The sequence below is a fragment of the Pelophylax lessonae genome (genome assembly GCF_965119305.1).
Source record: "Pelophylax lessonae genome assembly, chromosome: 7".
Taxonomy (NCBI): Eukaryota; Metazoa; Chordata; class Amphibia; order Anura; family Ranidae; genus Pelophylax; species Pelophylax lessonae.
Window position 1 is genome coordinate 99,130,634 of NC_138774.1, and position 18,946 is coordinate 99,149,579.

Sequence of the window (18,946 nt, forward strand, 5' to 3'; positions counted from 1 at the left end):
CTAATCGGGAGTCGGTCGGCTGCTGGTTTTCAAGCCTGCACGTTTGGCCGCCTTCTATCGGACAGACCAACATACAAAAGGGCCAAATGTTGGCGGGTTTTTTTTGAACCAGCAAATGTCTCCCGACATTCGGCCCGTGGGTACTCGGCTTAAGTGTCTCAAAGAAAGTATTGTTTTGTATTAAAGTTTTTAAAAGGCTAAAACACAAAGTGATTTACATAAAAATAAGTCATACTGAAGAAGTATTCAGGCTAAGGCCCCTTTCACACGGAGCGGACCGTATTGCGATCCGCTCCGGCACTTTTTTTTTTTTTCACAGACACGGATGACATTTGTGTCATCTGGTCTGTATGTCCCCATATCATCCCATCCGTTTGCGGATGATATACGGACATAATGTATGTCTATGGGCATTGCGGATGTCAGCGGATGACACCGCTGACATCCGATTTTGCGCCCTTTCCGTTTTTTAAACGGAAGAAAAAATAGGGTTCTGTTCTGTTCCAAAAAACGGAACAGAACTGAAAGGATGGTCATCCGCTGACATCCGCAATCCCATTGACATGCATTATGTCCGTATATCACCCGCAATTGGATGGGGTGATATACGGACATACGGAACACCCATGTGAAAGGGGCCTTACAGTGCTAACGTCTCCTTTTGAAAATGCAAATCGATTGATTGGTTGTCAAATTGATCTGGAGGTTTCAATCCTTTCTGATTCACAGACTCGTACGCAGATCATGAGTTCTGACTTTTTATTCTGTATGCTGGTTCTGGGTCCACACCTCAGAAAATATTGAAACCAGAGACAGCCAGGCAACTAGCATTTTGTTAATGGTTGTTCACAGCCCTAGACTTCTCTCAGTATTACACTATATTTCCTTCAACATAGTCACATTTATATATACAGCTAAATACATGTACAAGGCTATGAGTTCAGTTAAAGCTTTGTGGTTCAGAATATCCCAGCCTTTTCTCTTCTATCTACACATCTGCTAGATGATAGTTTCCTCCCTTGTTTCTAGCATCTAATCTCTCAATAACCACGTTTTTATTAGTGGAAACTGTGAAAATTTCACTGCTATTATTATGGCAGTTTTGGTTGCTACTAAACATTTTACAATCTCTCTTAGCAAATTTGAAGGTGGCGAAACAGTGTCCTGAATGACGTTCAGAACAAAACCAAAATAAAAGGGGAAACTGGTATCTTCCTTTACTAGACAGCTGCTGGTGGACATCAGAACACTTTTCTGGTAAGTAATCTATTAACCTCATATTCTAAAATGTAGAACAGCAGGCAATAGGAGAAAGCTTTAACAACTACTTGTTTAGCTATAAATAATACACTGAAATTATAGATTCCCTCATTTAACAAAATATTAATTATATTATATTATATTATCAATAATATTAATATTGACATAATAAAAAGATAACATTGTTTCTTATTGTGGTAGTGTACTATTTTTCTTGCTTTTTTTTTTTTTAAAGCCAATCTCTTAAAAGTTATTTTAAGTCATAAAAATCTATATTATATATATACAAAATATTAATTATATTATATTATATTATCAATAATATTAATATTGACATAATAAAAAGATAACATTGTTTCTTATTGTGATAGTAGTGTACTATTTTTCTTGCTTTTTTTTTTTTTTTTTTTAAAGCCAATCTTTAAAAGTTATTTTAAGTCATAAAAATCTATATTATATATATATATATATATATATATATATATATATATATATATTATATATTATATTTTTGTAACAACTGGTATTGCATTAAAAAAAAAAAAAATAAGATGAGAATAGAACAAAGCTTCTTAGAAAAAAAAAGATAAAATGCTATTTTAAGGTGAAACAAAACTAAATCAGAATTTATTTCATTCTGCATTAGTTATAACTGTTCACCAAATATTCCCTGCATATATATATATATATATATATATATATATATATATATATATATATATATATATATATATATATATATATATATACACTGTGAATGACTGCTTATTACACATTTTCAGGGTGTTAACATTGAGCATCTGATAAACGTGGCAAATATTGCTTAAGCTGGTTGTTTTTAAAATTTTAGTACTACAGTGAAACGTAGAAACAGAAAAGTGACGGCAGAAAAAAGACCAGGTGGTCCATCAAGTCTGAATCATTTTCTATATAATTTATAAATGTTTTTGTTTTTTTTTGTTAACTTTTTTGAGTATAGATCTATGTTTGTCCCAAGCATGTTTGAATCCACTTACTGTTGACTGACTCACTACCTCTGCTTGAAATCTATTTCAAGCATCAACTACTCTTTTGGTAAAATAATATTTTCTAAGAATAATTTTGAACTTTCCTCCTGCTAGTTTGAGATCATGTCCCCGTGTTCTTAATCTTGGCTTTTGCAAGTCCAGCCAAGTCTTTGTCTTTTAAGTTTTGGAGATAGTGGGGAAGGATAAGAACCTCTGTTGGGTTTTTCTGCTATCTTTGACCTAGTTATAGAATTCCCCCTCACTTAAGCTAAAGCTGGCTATGCGCATTCTTTTTTTACTCAGTCAGCAGCCTGAATGAAAAAGAAACTAACAGATTCCTCCTAACAATAAAAGCAAGAAAGTGGGACTTTAAATGAGGTTACCTGGACAAAGGAATTTATTAAAAGATACATAACATATAAACATGTTTGGTTGGCATAGTACACACAGAGATATAGCACAAATTGATACAATTGAATACAAATAAATTGCAATGTTTATCGGATCACATACGGATCTCTCTTACATAATTGAGTACAATAGGACCTCATGATCTCTGTGTGCTCACAGTCTAAAATGTGTCATAATGCATGAAGACGTATAAAAATATATATATCTGAGTAATCGTAGGCTCGACGCGTTTCACGGACCTCCGCCCGTTCGTCAGGAGCTTAGATATATGTCTAAAAAGTAAAAATAAAAATTGTATTAATGTACTGATTGGTTGGATAAAAATGAAGGGTGTATGTAAGAAAGGACACTACCTGAAGTAGTATCCCGATTCGTGAGCAATCCAGTCCAGGAAAAAGGGGACCACAGGAGATCCGGGAGACGCCTGACCCGGGGCTGAGGCGCGGAAAGAAATCGGCAGGGGGACACAGGGAGGGAGAGGACCATAAACAGAGCTACTTGGAGAGCTCCAGGTGTATTGCTTATACATTTGATGGTGAGGCACGTTGTAGATCAACAGGCAGGGTCTATAAAATGTATAAAATTTGAATGATTATACTATAAGAAAAGATATGCTGAGAAAATCATCTCAGAGCCAAACTTTGTCAAAAATGTCACTTGCGTATACTGAATTGAATAGACCCACAAAGTAGTGCCAAAAGAGCCACCAAGAAGATAACAAATAGGTGTAGGAATAAACAGGGTAAACTGATAAAGCCCATAGGGAGACCAAAATGTAAGGGGAAGTGTCCAAGGGAGGTTGACTGTGTTGTACAGAGTGTGCTTATTGTTTGTGCATGAGTTAAGGTGATAATTGATCCGGCCATAAATAGACGCATGAGCTGCCAGGAAAGGGGGGAGGTGCCAAAAGATGGTGAAGAACTGTAAAAGAAAACACAGTGCACTATTGAAGACCAAGGTGACCAGAAGGTGCTTAGGGCGGACCATGTGACATTCTGGTAACATTCTGGCATTTTTGGACGCATGGCTTGGACTGGACCTACCCTCATTCCCATAGATATACTCTATTCGATGCAAGCCTTGGGTAAATTTCTCTCTTCCTTCTCTGTCTTTCACACTGATCTACCTACTCACTTTCTTGTCACATGGTCCGCCCTAAGCACCTTCTGGTCACCTTGGTCTTCAATAGTGCACTGTGTTTTCTTTTACAGTTCTTCACCATCTTTTGGCACCTCCCCCCTTTCCTGGCAGCTCATGCGTCTATTTATGGCCGGATCAATTATCACCTTAACTCATGCACAAACAATAAGCACACTCTGTACAACACAGTCAACCTCCCTTGGACACTTCCCCTTACATTTTGGTCTCCCTATGGGCTTTATCAGTTTACCCTGTTTATTCCTACACCTATTTGTTATCTTCTTGGTGGCTCTTTTGGCACTACTTTGTGGGTCTATTCAATTCAGTATACGCAAGTGACATTTTTGACAAAGTTTGGCTCTGAGATGATTTTCTCAGCATATCTTTTCTTATAGTATAATCATTCAAATTTTATACATTTTATAGACCCTGCCTGTTGATCTACAACGTGCCTCACCATCAAATGTATAAGCAATACACCTGGAGCTCTCCAAGTAGCTCTGTTTATGGTCCTCTCCCTCCCTGTGTCCCCCTGCCGGTTTCTTTCCGCGCCTCAGCCCCGGGTCAGGCGTCTCCCGGATCTCCTGTGGTCCCCTTTTTCCTGGACTGGATTGCTCACGAATCGGGATACTACTTCAGGTAGTGTCCTTTCTTACATACACCCTTCATTTTTATCCAACCAATCAGTACATTAATACAATTTTTATTTTTACTTTTTAGACATATATCTAAGCTCCTGACGAACGGACGGAGGTCCGTGAAACGCGTCGAGCCTACGATTACTCAGATATATATATTTTTATACGTCTTCATGCATTATGACACATTTTAGACTGTGAGCACACAGAGATCATGAGGTCCTATTGTACTCAATTATGTAAGAGAGATCCGTATGTGATCCGATAAACATTGCAATTTATTTGTATTCAATTGTATCAATTTGTGCTATATCTCTGTGTGTACTATGCCAACCAAACATGTTTATATGTTATGTATCTTTTAATAAATTCCTTTGTCCAGGTAACCTCATTTAAAGTCCCACTTTCTTGCTTTTATTGTTATGTGATATTACAGGGATGGAGGTCACTGGACAGGTTATGTGGTGGGACATAGACGAAATTTCTCCTTCGCATAACAGATTCCTCCATCTACACAAACAAGGTGGATGGAGGATCAACCCCCCTCTGATTGAGGAAATGTTTCCAGCGTGCTCCTTTGACAGAAGTTAAAAAAATGATCAACTTTGGTCAAGTGGGGATGGCTATACACTGAGCAAAATTCCTCTGGTCCCTGCTGAACTGAATTTTGATCAGTGTATTGCCAGCCTTTTTTTTTTTTTTTTTTTTACGCTTGTGGTAGACCTTAAACTACTCTGAAATGTGATTTGTGATGGATCGCTTTTCAGAGGCATTTGACAGCCTGTTTTAACCCTTCTTTAAGTCCACACCACTATGCAGGGCAGTTGCGACATGATCCTATTCACATGAATGGGTCACATTCAACAGCAGTACTGCCCACCAAATGTGACAGGGTGTATAATTCTTTTCTGCAGCCACATAGCAAAGCATTGCAGCCATAGCATATAGTATGTATAACCCAGTCTGACTGTCTTTGCAGCTTATGGGGGGCAGTAAAAATGCAGCTGAACTGACTTTTTTTTACCCAACCATAAGTGTAAACAAGCAATTAAAGTGTTTGTAAGGCCCCTTTCACACTATAGGACCAATCAGGTCCGCCTGTCTGTTTTTCAGGCAGACCTGATTGGGCCACCCCTTCTATGGGGAGGCGAATGTCAGCAGAGATGTGTCCGCTGAAACCCGTCTGCCATCAGAACCGACAAGATCCCCTGAAAACAGACGGAAGGCGATACGTTCCCTATCCGTCCAGCAGGTCGGATCGGTTGAAAACAGACATGCTGTCCGTTTTCATCCGATCTCTCCATAGAGTAGAGCGGGAGTCTGACATGTCCGTCTCTGCACAGTAAGCGAAGATAGACCTGTTATCCGCCTGCTTAGCGGGGATCAACTCAGCTAGCAGAGTCCAACCAAGTGGATCCGCCCCATAAGAAAGGGGCCTAAAAAAAAAGAAAAAATTATATATATACACATATACAGTCAGGTCCATAAATATTGGGACATCGACACAATTCTAATCTTTTTGGCTCTATACACCACCACAGTGGATTTGAAATTAAACAAACAAGATGTGCTTTAAATGCAGACTTTCAGCTTTAATTTGAAGGTATTTACATCCAAATCAGGTGAACGGTGTAGGAATTACAACAGTTTGTATATGTATATTTGTAGGATTGTGTCGATGTCCCAATATTTATGGACCTGACTGTATACATACTTGTTCTGTGTAGTGGTTTTGCACAGAGCAGCCCTGATTCTACTCTTCTTGGGCCCCTGCTGGCACTCCTGGCTCCTCCCCCATGCTGCGTGCCTCCATAGCAAACTGGTCGCTGTGGGGGCACTCATGCATGCCTGCTCCTGAGCTGCTTCTGTGTGTCTATGAGACACTCCCTCCTCACTGGCTTTGATTGACTACAGCTAATCTAATGTCTCCCCTTGCTGTGTCTCAACCAATGAGGAGGCAGAGACCCGTGAGAGCGCTGCTCCCATGCACATTGCTGGATTGGGATCAGGCTCAGGTGAGTATAAGGGGAGGGGCTGCGCCCTGTGAGTATAAGTGGAGCGGCGCCCTGAAGGTTTTTTTTTTTACCTTCATGCATAGAATGTATGAAAGTAAAAAACTTTCAGTAAAACCACTTTGACTCACAATGACAACATTACACCAAAAGTGAGGGAAAATCTGCAACATGGACACAGACAACAAAAATCTGACAGGGGCTCTAGCCTTTCCCTATTTTTTTAAAAAAAATATTTCCCCCCACTTCCTCCCTGAAGAAAATAAATGTGGCAAAACCTCTTCAAAGCTTGTGACCCGAAAAGACAAGTATAGGTTCCGTTCAGGTAGAGAGGTAAAGTCCAACTAGACCGCTGTGAGTGCAGGCAGGGACAGGGAGCCCGTCCTAGCTCCAAGCTGCAGTAATGTTAAAGGAAAACATCCATAAGCCGCACATCATGAAGCAGACCCATGTGCATGAGGTGAGAAGAATGGCAGCCTCAGCCCAGGCTCCAGCCAGGCCATAACCCCAACATGTTTCGCTCAGCCCCTTAGAGCTTAATCATGGGAATCAAAAGCTTACTATACATGTCTGACTGTACATCCTATGTACAATCTACTTTAGATTTACCAAAACTGACTAATATCAGGACCTACCTAAACTATTTATTCAAGATGTATCCAGTTGGGAAAGGGGTGTGTGGGTTAGCTTAATGGTAGAAACTCAACAGGGGTTCTAATTCTTCCTTACTATATAAAAACAAAAAAATAAAATATGGGCCAAATATTCACTTATTTATTATACAGTAGGTGTGGTATTGCTATTTTTGTATTTCAATGTTTTTATTCAAGTTTTTTATTTCACAACATAACATACATGTGAGCAGTATGAAACAAACAAAGAAGCATATGAACCATAACATAATTAAAACTGACTACCTTCAGTAACGAGTGAAGGTCAGTGATTGCAGCGCTGCTATTTTAAATATATAAATAAGTGTTCATAAAACAATTTAAGAAAATGGTGATTAAACCATTCATGTAAACCATCAATAAAGTGCTATTCGGTGCAATTATTGTGCAAAATATCAAAAATAAAAAATAAATAAAATTATAAAGTGCAGATATTACAATGTAAAACTCCAAAAAATGCAAACTGAGTGTAAACAGTCCATAAAACAGTTCTTTGCGGTAACAGAAGCAGGATACTTGGTCTTGCAACTTCGGGGTCTCCCCCTTAGGGTATCTACTTACCACTTACTACTTACTTCTAATAACATGGTGTCTGGGTTCCAGCAGTGAATTGATACCATTCTACAAGTTGTATGTTTTGCAGGAGCCATCCAAAGAATATCCGCAATGTTTGGTGCATTCTTTCTTCTGGTTGCAGGTACTTCACTCAGTTTGGCCAACAACTCCAGCACTGGAGCAGACAACTGACACCTGAGAATACCGCTTAAAAGAAGAAGGATCGCTTACAACAGAGTCCAAACAGCTTTGCAAGAAACAACAGCTCACTCCACTATAATCTGCTTTAAAAACACCACATAGTGGTAAGTAGATACCCTAAGGGGGAGACCCCGAAGTTGCAAGACCAAGTATCCTGCTTCTGTTACCGCAAAGAACTGTTTTATGGACTGTTTACACTCAGTTTGCATTTTTTGGAGTTTTACATTGTAATATCTGCACTTTATAATTTTATTTATTTTTTATTTTTGATATTTTGCACAATAATTGCACCGAATAGCACTTTATTGATGGTTTACATGAATGGTTTAATCACCATTTTCTTAAATTGTTTTATGAACACTTATTTATATATTTAAAATAGCAGCGCTGCAATCACTGACCTTCACTCATTTAAAGCACTAGCACTTTTATTGCAGCAGGCAGCTAATTTACAAACACTTAATTGGATAATTATCACACATCCCATAAGCGCGAGGTCCACAGTCCCGATACCTTCAGTAACGGCATTGCTATTTTTAATGTTAACTAGTAATCTAAAGTATATCTAAAGCCAGAACTTTTAATTTTGAATAGAGTAAAACTTCCCTTCTGTGTCTCATTAGGGGGATTTCCCTTCACTTCCTGTCCTGTAGAGTCGAAAGGAAGTGAGAGAATATCTTTCCAAAGTTAGGGTAATCCCCTCTTTAACAGTTGTCACAGAACACATTGGAAGGTTTCTTCTCTGTTTTGGTGGCATCTAAAAAGTTTGGATTGACCCTCACTTTCTCTCCTTGCGATATTGGTGAAAAGGACAGATACAGACAGCAATACAAACTTGACAGGGGTTCTAACTCCTCACCAATGTTCCCAAACCCCAAAAAAGTTTTAGCGTTAGTTATACTTTAAGAAAAAGGTTGTTAGAGGTATACTAATCTATATGCGGGTACAGGGTCCATGAACACAGTCAGGCAACTAGCATTATTAGTAACGGCAGTCCTCAGTATAGATTTCCTTTATCCTAATCACATAATAATTTACAGCTAAAAACACACATTACAGACTATGAAATCATAATAAATAGGCCAGATAAAGCCCCATGGTGTTAAATACCCCATCCAAAACACCTACCCCCCCCCCCCCCCACTGCCAATTACCATCTGGCTTCTTACCTAACCTCAAGCTTTTATCAAATGTTTAAGAATTTTACCTCTTTTATTATTCCATATTAATCTATCCCCGCATGAATAAAGAAATAGCTTAATCTCAATATTTGAGTATTTGTGCCATTTAAAGGTTAATTAGCATTAGCAGTAGCCTATGGTCATTTAACTGTACCAGTCTGGCATAAGATGCCTATAATAATAACAGCTTAATAATAACAGCTTAGATATTTTAGAGTAGAAAACAAAACTATAAAAAGCAAAATAATGAGAAACAACATGATTCTAATCATTAGGAATAATATACAGGTCTGTTATTTCTTGTATTTCACAATGCACTGCTCTGTCTGTATTCTGACAAGTGGCTAACCCAATACACTTGCTAATTTGTTTTTATAGGTCATTAAAGAAACTAGACCTGCTTGGTTATTTCACCATGAATATTACAGATGGCAACGACTATGTCATCGACTATGACAATGGCAACTATGATGGCATTGATGACATATTTAAGGACATCCTTAATGAAACTGAATCTTCTCCCAACGATTCAAAACTTTACAGCATTTCTCCAGTTGGTTGGTTTGCAATGGCCGTGTACTGCCTAGTGTTTGTCCTCGGTGTTCCTGGCAACGGCCTGGTAGTGTGGGTAACCACCTTTGAAATGAAAAGGACAGTGAATTCAGTTTGGTTCCTAAACCTGGCAGTGGCAGACCTTCTGTGTTGTTTTGCAGCACCATTTTCAGTCATGTGGATAGCCCTTGGGCACTGGCCACTGGGTCTTTTTGCCTGCAAGACAATCCCTTCTATATTATTGGTCAACATGTATGCTAGTGTCCTTCTCCTCACTATGATCAGTATTGACCGTTGTGCCTTGGTTCTCAAACCTGTGTGGTGCCAAAACAAGAGAACTGTGAATAAAGCGTATGTGGCATGTTTGGTCATATGGATCTTGGCCATCTCTCTGAGCACTCCATCCTTTGTGCATCGACAAATAACTGAGAAGAATTATGGAAAAGAGAGTTGTGTCTATGATTATTCTTCCCTTAAAGGTCAGAAACAGAAGGTGGAGAATTTTATTGCTATTTTCCGATTATTGGTTGGTTTTGTCATCCCATTTGTGGTCATTACTGTTTGCTACAGTGTGCTTTTGCGAAGAGTGAGTGGACGATACACCAAATCTAGTAAGACATGGAAGGTGATCCTCATTGTGATCATTGGGTTTTTTGTTTGCTGGCTTCCATACCATGTTGCTGGACTCATCCTAGCTGTGCATAAAACGGACTCAACATTATATGAATCATTCGAAAATTTGGATGCAATTTTCATCGCAGTGGCCTTTGTCAACAGCTGCATTAACCCAATTATTTATGTGCTAGCAGGCCGGGAGTTCAAAAGCAAATTCAAAAGATCCATTAAGTTTATTCTTAAGAATGCCCTGGCAGAAGATGTGAGTTCGTTTGACTCTAAAAAGTCAAAGTTAACTAGTGAAACCAAAAACACAGATGCTGCTGTGTAGGACACAACTAAAACTGTTCACTATCTGTTACTTCTAGCAACAACAAATACAATCAAACAATCATATTATTTGATCCAATGCCCTTCCTGACCACATCAGTTTTGTTTTGCAGTATAGGGGAGGATATTTGAACTTGCCTTGTTCCGTAAAGCTGCCTAAAAATATGAACTGACACTTGCACAATCTAGTCACCCAACCCAATTGGATGGACTATAAAGTGACTATGTAATGAGAGGGCAGCCTGCCTGAGGTCTGTCTTTTCCACAAGGATAGGACAGTTTGGAACACCTGTTTCCCTCTTAGATAAATGTAACCAGTGTAAACAGATCAGCCCTAAAAACTGACTTCAGCAATGTCTGTAAGTCAGTTCAAATTAGATAAGCTTTATTGACACATGCTATGCACACATGTGGGGGATCAACTTACAATCCAAAAGACCAACAAAACCCCTTAAGATTGTATACATTTTATATACTGCATTTCAAGATTAGGAACAGATTTTAACGTAATAGATTATTATATTGATTACTTCAAATGTATCCAATCATAAAGTATATATAAAAATATATATAAAATATTGGGAAAGCGTAGATTTAGATGTGTGTCTAAATCTCTCTTGCCTCCGAAGCCCTATCTGCTTTCAGATCAACCTTCAGAGGCTACTGACAGGTGGTTTCAACGTGCGTTGATGGCTCCTCACCGCCTGTTTTAACCCCATCTTTGCCGACAATTGCGCTGCAACTTGTGAATTGCACAAGGTTGTGGGGCGTTTCCCCATTAATTGCATGTGTAGAAATCAGTGGGCTTGTCACCCCGTCGATTGCTACATGTTGGGTCGATTTAGCCGCGATTATAAAACGAAGCATCGCGGCAGCATTTAAACATCCCCTCCGCTGCCTAGTGCAGCTCAACAATGCATTTTTGGTGCCCCCCAACCTCAAGTCTAAAAGAGGCCTAATAGCACTACCCTATTAACCAGTTTCTTGTTGGCAAAAACTGAGTTTCATCGAAGAGAACAGGAAAGGCAGCTGTTTTGTAAAAAAAAAAAATGTTTAAATCATTTGGGATAATACTTGTGAAATAAAACGAAAATTCATGAAATTAAAATGTAAACCCAGAAAATACTATAAACATTTTTAAGAGCACGTTCACTTTAAATGTGCCATCAAGATTGTATGTCAACGAAGCGTGATTATCAGTGATCCCAGACATTACTGGTGTCACACAGTGGAACAATAACAATCAGGGTAAATTTTCTAAGTGGGATAACCTATAGACCTGAAAGCATCTCTGTCCTATACCATCTCATGTCTATGGATATCCTTATAGGTCTGAAATATACCATACAGTCAGTAGGGGACACCTTGTAAACTTTAGTCGCAAAGCAGATCTGCATTGCATAGTGCATACTTCCCAACTTTTTGAGATGAGAACGAGGGACACCTATGAGCAAAAATATGTAGACATAGGACACACCCACTGCCACGCCCTCTTAACCACTTTAAGACTGGAAGGATTTGCCCCCTTAATGACCAGGCCCTATTTTGCGATTCGGCACTCTCTTACTTTAACAGACAATTGGGCGGTCGTGTGATGCTGTACCCAAATAAAATTGATATCCTTTTTTCCCCACAAATAGAGCTTTCTTTTGGTGGTATTTGATCACCTGTGCGATTTTTATTTTTTGCGCTATAAAAAAAAAGCGCAACAATTTTGAAAAAAAATATTTATATTTTTCACATTCTGCTATATGACATTCTCAAAAAAAAAAAAAAAATTAATCCAAATTTTTTAGCATTTTAGGCCAATTTGTTTTCTGCTACATATTTTTGGTATAAAAAAAATAAAATAGCAATAAGCGTATTTTGATTGGTTTGCGCACGCAAAAGTTATCGCGTCTACTAACTACGGGAAAGATTTATGTCATTTTTTATGCTTTTTTTTTTTTTACTAGTAATGGCGGCAATCTGCGTTTTTTTGCGGGACTGCGACATTGCGGAGGACAGATCGGACCCCTGACTGACATTTTTGACACTTTTGGGGGTACCAGTGACATTACTACAGTAATCAGTGCTAAAAATATGCACTGTTACTGTAATAATGACACTGGCAGGGAAGGGGTTGACAGTATAGGTGATCAAGGGGTTAAATGTGACCCTAGGGGAGTGATTTTAACTGTTGGGGGGGCGTGGCTTCTGAGATGACCACAGAGACATGTGATCCTATATAGGAGGATCACATGAGCTCTGTGATCATTTCAGGGAGAAGGACGGTCGGCTGTGTTTACAACAGCCGACTGTCCTTCTCTCTCAGGCGGAGAGCTGCCTGACACACGCATCGACTTCCCTGCTGACAATCGGGGGCAGGAGCGTGCCGTCGGCAGCGCGCGCTCGCCCCCTAGCTTTTCCCAGAAGAGCGACGTAGATCTACGTCGTTTTGCCTGTATGAGCCAGCCTGCCGCAGTAAATATACAGGAGCTGGTCGGAAACTGGTTAAAGGAGAATTATACAAAAAAATTATTAGTTAAACCCCACAAGTTTTTTTTTTTTACCACTACAATACAATATATTGGCTTTTGAAATTTACAAATGAACCAATTTGGAAATTGGATGAAAGGTTTTAGCACTGCGAAACACTTTCTGAAAGATAAAACGTGCATTTTATTTACTGCTACAGTATACAGATCAGACAAAAATTAGGGACAAATGAAGAGGAAAGGGGGACAGAGGGACTTTGTTTCAAATCAGGGACAGTCCCTCGAAATCAGGAACAGTCCCTCGAAATCAGTGACAGTTGGGAGCTATGATAGTGCATGAAGAGAAATGAAACGGTGGAATTTGTACAGCCAGTAACATGTAGATAAAGTATTTTGTGAGGGATCCTGTAACATAAAAACACTTGTTTAGTGTAGTATAGGTTTTATATACATATATATACATATGTTTCTTTTTCCGATGCTCCATATGCATATAGATCAAACCATAAATCATTATTTATGACAATTATCTGTTTAAAATTGAGGTAATTTTTTGTAAAATTGTGAGTGCACTTTAAACTCTAATATTATTTTTTGCACATTATTGATCTGTCTATTTCAGAGTCACATCCATCCTTTTGATATTTCGGTGGCACCAGGGGGTGCAGCGTTTAAAGTGGATCTTCACAGCATCAGAGCACCAGAAACCAAAAACACTATTTAATTCATTTTTAATATTCAAAGCAAACACCCCCATCCATCCATGTCTCCATGCTTTATTCTGTTGAGAAATAATTTGTAAAAACACTCCCCTAGCATTTCTGGCCATGGCCATCTTGAGTAAGGGCAGATAATTTATATAGCATTTACTTCCTGGAATCCATCTGCCCTTAGCTCAAACATGCATGCAGGAGAGTGTCCTTAGCTGAGATAACCCCTCCTCCTCTCCTGAAGACTCCTGGGATGTATGACATCATTTGCCTAGGCAAGAAACCAGGAAGTAACTGAAGAAACGTAAAAAAAAGTTTAAAACAATTACTATAATATACCTTCTTATCAATTTACTAATGCTAACAGCATGTGTGTTTAAAATAATTATGTTGATTGAGAGAGTGAAGTGCCACTTTAAGGCTTATTGGAAAAAAAATGTGTTATTGTTACTCTACCCCTTAAAAAACCGATATAAGTAAAAAGAGGGTGCCCTGCTAAGTACAATAAGATGGGATCAATAACTGCAGTCATCTGATACATGTGCTTAGTTTTTAATTCAATTGTGCCCCCCCCCCCTTTTTTTTTCTTTTCCTTTTTTTTGTGTAACTTCTGTCCCCTCTTAAATCATTGTTGACTGATGTTGTCCTTGCGCGGAAATGAAACAACCATAAAAAGACATCTCTGCCGCGACTATTTATCCAAGGTGCAGCAAACCCTCTTTTTTAAAAACCGATGGATCATACAGTTTATGCTTACTTTGTTTATCCATACATGTATAATGCAGTATTAACCTCTGTACAATCTACATTTTACTACGCCCGTTCAGGTGTTTAGGTATTGAATATTGTATGTATTGTGTCACTGTTTATGTAAATTTATATTGTACTTTATTGTACCCTGTTTTCCATCTCTGTGTAACAACTTTTCAATAAAGTTTTATTTTTCAGTAAAAAAAAACAAAAAAAAAAAAAACAGGCATTCTCATCTGTGTGCTTGTTCTGGGTTTGCTGCGGGGCAGCCATGGTGCAGTTTTGAAAAATTGTCCTGTGCGTTTTTGGGTCTGGTGCAGGTGCGAATTCAAGTAACAGAAACGCATCGGACTCCGGATGGCAAACTGCAACCGCATATGAGTGAACCAAGCCTTAACGGGTAACTCTACTTTCGTGGGGACAAAAATCAGCAAATAAAGAAAAAACAATATAGCGTACACAATTGCGACACAAATCGTAATGTAATTGAATGTTATTTAAAATGTCCTTTTCAATCTTCAGCTGTTGTAATTTTCTGAATATGCAATACAATATGGCTACCTGAAGGTGTTCTGTACTGTCCACCCCCCAGAAGCATAATTTCCTGCTTGTGTGATTGGCTCACCAATTTTCCCAGAAGTCTGCCTAACATACAAGTCAGATTTCTGGCATCCCCTGCAACAAAAATGTCATTTTTGGTGAGATACTCCCAATAGGAACACGTCTAAAGAAATGCAGGCCCAGCAGCTTTCCTCATTAGAGCCCTGCAGCTGCCACAGCTGATTGATAATTATGAAACCACTCCCATTAGACCCACTCAGCACAGAGGAACAAGCAGTGATTTCTTCAGAATAACAAAAGGTAGGAATCTGCAACAAAGTTTGTTAAAACCCCTTCAATATACAGAGATCACCCAGACAGTGCCTGTCTTAACAGGTGGAATGCGGTCTGGCAGGTCTGAGCCCAAGTGAGGAAGTTTCCAGGAAGAGAGGCGTATCCCTATGCTTTATGCTTTCCCTACTCGTCTGGAACCTTTCCCTAATGCTAGCACTGTCCCTGATAGATGGGTGACCTATTCCTACACTGCCCACGTGCTAAATGAGCCTCAAACCAAGGAGCCAGGGTCTTAAATTGATTTAGCCTGACACAAGATGGATGCCAGAATTACATGGGCTGTCAGCATCCAAACAGATCACTGCCTCAGTGACCCAGAAAACCATAGAGCAGGGGTAGGCAATTTTAAATAGGTGGAGATCTACCTGAACAACATGAGAGAAGTCAAAGATCACCGGGCACAGTGTTTTCCAGTGTCGCCTCCTCACGTCTGATTTAAACCTCTAATTGCCGTACTACCGTCTCGCAATCATGTGCATTGCATGGCGCTCATAGGTTTAAATCCTCACCACCTGTCAAAAACATTCGGAACCCTTTTCAGAGGAGCAGCAGTGCCTGCTGCCATTGTAAATGAGCCCATGATTGCATTCGGCAGAGGCACCCTTAGGGCTTGTTAACTCGTAAAGTTGGGGGGTGATAAAACCCTGTGGTTGAGTCCCAGTTTTATCACCCCCAATCCCTACCCCCTTTAGCTTCTGAGGCAGCAGCCAAGTAGGAATTAAGCCCCCTGTTGCTTTTGATAAGTGCTACCGCCTGCCAATCACGACCAATTTAATAAAATAGGGCCACACTGCAAGTGCCCTGCAACTGCATGCTTCTGCGGGGTAAAGGGGTTAAAGCAGGTGGTGAGTAGGGATAATCGAACTTTTGAAAAGTTCAGTTCGACCAGAACACCCGAACTTCCCGAAAGTTTGGGTCCGGATTCCAGAACCCCATTGAAATCAATGGGACCCGAACTTTGGTAATCAAAAAACACCATTTGAAGCCCTAAAACCCAATAAATGCCCCTAAAAAGTGCATAGGGTTCTGGGTCATGCCCCAGGGACTATTAATCACACAAAAAAAAAGTTCTTAAAATTGTCGTTTTTGATAGAGAGACAATTATTGAAAAAATTATTGAAAAAAAAAAAAAAGAGATTTCTTTGGATTTAGTGTGTGGGGGGTCTAAAAGGTGTACCTGTGAAGTTTCAGCTCTGTAGCATGCCCAGAACCAGAAAGAAAAAAGATTGTTTGTCTTAGAATTGCAGTAGAGCAGGGATAGGGCTCCGCTACTTTCACACCTGGCCGTTTTTGTTGCAGGCATTTATTGGGCTTTTTTGTGGACGTCTTTGGAGGCAGGCATGACATCTGAACTTCTGTGTAGGGGTATATATACACACACACACATATATGTATGTATACACATACACACATATAGGTGTGAAAGTAACAGAACCATATGCCTGCGCTAATGAAATTATTTGCAGGGATGTGGCTCCGCTCCTATCACACCTATATGTGTGTATGTGTATATATACATAGATGTGTGTGTGTATATATACCCCTATACAGAAGTTCAGATGTTATGCCTGCCTCCAAAGACACCCAAAAATGCCCAAAAAAACGCCTGCAACAACACACCTGGGCGTTTTTGTTGCAGGCGTTTTTGTGGGCATTTTTTGGGCGTCTTTGGAGGCAGGCATAACATCTGAACTTCTGTATAGGGGTATATATATATACACACACCCATATATGTATATATACACATACACACATATAGGTGTGAAAGTAGTGGAACCCTATGCCTGCGCTAATCAAATTATTTGCAGGGATAGGGTTCCCCTCCTATCACACCTATATGTGTGTATGTGTATATATACATATATGTGTGTGTGTATATATACCCCTATACAGAAGTTCAGATGTCATGCCTGCCTCCAAAGACACCCAAAAAATGCACAATAAACGCCTGCAACAAAAACGCCCAGGTGTGTATGTGTATATATACATATATGTGTGTGTGTACAGTGTTGGGGAGTAACTAGTTACGTAATTTAATTACAAAATAAATGTAACAGTAATTTGTTACAGTTACTGAGAAAAAATGTGTAATTAAATTACAGTTACTTGTGAAAATGTTAAAGATTATAAATAGGGTTACACCTGAATATTTTCTTTAAAAACCTAGGATATGTTGAATAATAACAGAGGATGTGGGGAGAAGGACAAGAGAGAGGAAGTCATACCCTGTGTGCTCCTCATATGACAAGCCCAGCCTACTCACAGTCAGATGAGAGATGAGATGATAGGGACCACGGGACAGTACCATGATCACAGAGCCAGATTGAGGGTTCAGAGAGACTTTCTACTGCTCTCTTCTACTACCAGTTGACACAAGGACGTTCGTCGGCACTGGCGGGCGTAGCATCATGAACTGCCGGCCTCACACAGGGACGCGCCGCACCCGGAAGTAAGATATCACGTAAGATATACAGACGTGCCATGACTAAATGCTCATCTATCTGGAATAAAGCACATAGATCTTCATTGGCCACAGCAGTGATTCAGGAGATTGTCAATAAGCATTTTACTGTCCCATCAGTCACAAGATGGAACTGAGAGTTCAGGGCTATCACAAAACTTGCAGGGCTCCCAGAAGAAAAGCTGAGGGAGATCTGTGATAAACGTGATGTGCCAAAGCTTCATCCATAAGAGTCTGCATTCCTTAACCACTTAAGCCCCGGAAGATTTTACCCCCTTCCTGACCAGGGGGTATTTTGCGATTCGGCACTGCGTGACTTTAACGGACAATTGCGCGGTCGTGCGACGCTGTACCTAAACGAATTTGACGTCCTTTTTTCCCCACAAACAGAGCTTTCATTTGGTGGTATTTGATCACCTGTGCGATTTTTTGATCACGCGCTATAAACAAAAAAAGAGCGTCAATTTTGCAAAAATAACAATATTTTTCACATTTTTTTATATGAAATTCCCCCCCAAAAAAAAGTAAAAATCAAAATTTTTTAAAATTTTCGGCCAATTTGTTTTATGCTACATATGTTTGGAAAAAAAAAATCGCAAAAAGCGTATTTTGATTGGTTTGCGCAAAAGTTATCGCGTTTACTAATAAAGGGAAAGATTTTTGTCATTTTTGTTGTTTTTTTTTTTAACGCGTAATGGCGGCGATCTGCGATTTTTTTTGCGGTACTGCGACATTGGGGCGGACAGATCGGACCCTTGACTGACATTTGTGACACTTTTGGGGTTACCAGTGACATTTCTACAGTAATCAGTGCTATACATATGCACTGTTACTGTAAAAATACACTGGTTGTGAAGGGGTTAACTTTATTTGGGAGGGAGGGGCTGTGTGTATCCCTAGGGGCGTGCTTTCTACTGTGATTGGCTGTGGCTTGAGCTGTAAGGACACTGATCAACGGATCTACATACTAGATCCGTTTGATCAGTGTCTTTACAGCGAGGAGAATGACAGGTGGCTTGTTTATACAAGCTGCCTGACATTCTCCCTCTCCCCCGCCGATCGCCGAGTGACCGGCGGACAT

General features: G+C 39.5%; 1 protein-coding gene across 1 annotated transcript; it reads left to right on the forward strand.

The window, feature by feature from the left end:
* The first annotated feature begins 1,157 nt into the window (after window positions 1-1,157).
* Window positions 1,158-14,068, forward strand: LOC309560693 (C5a anaphylatoxin chemotactic receptor 1-like). Its single transcript, XM_082264317.1, has 3 exons — window positions 1,158-1,257; window positions 9,455-10,505; window positions 13,673-14,068. The coding sequence occupies exons 2-3, from the start codon at window positions 9,492-9,494 to the stop codon at window positions 13,772-13,774; spliced, it is 1,116 nt and encodes a 371-aa protein (XP_082120443.1). The 5' UTR covers window positions 1,158-1,257; window positions 9,455-9,491; the 3' UTR covers window positions 13,775-14,068.
* Window positions 14,069-18,946: the final 4,878 nt, after the last annotated feature.

What these genes read in the sequence shown, in the direction of transcription:
- LOC309560693 (XM_082264317.1), top strand. Translation starts at nt 9,492, where the DNA reads ATGAATATTACAGATGGCAACGACTATGTCATCGACTATGACAATGGC. An exon ending in AGAATGCCCTGGCAGAAGAT is followed by an intron (nt 10,506 to 13,672) that starts GTGAGTTCGTTT and finishes TGTCTATTTCAG; the next exon opens with AGTCACATCCATCCTTTTGA.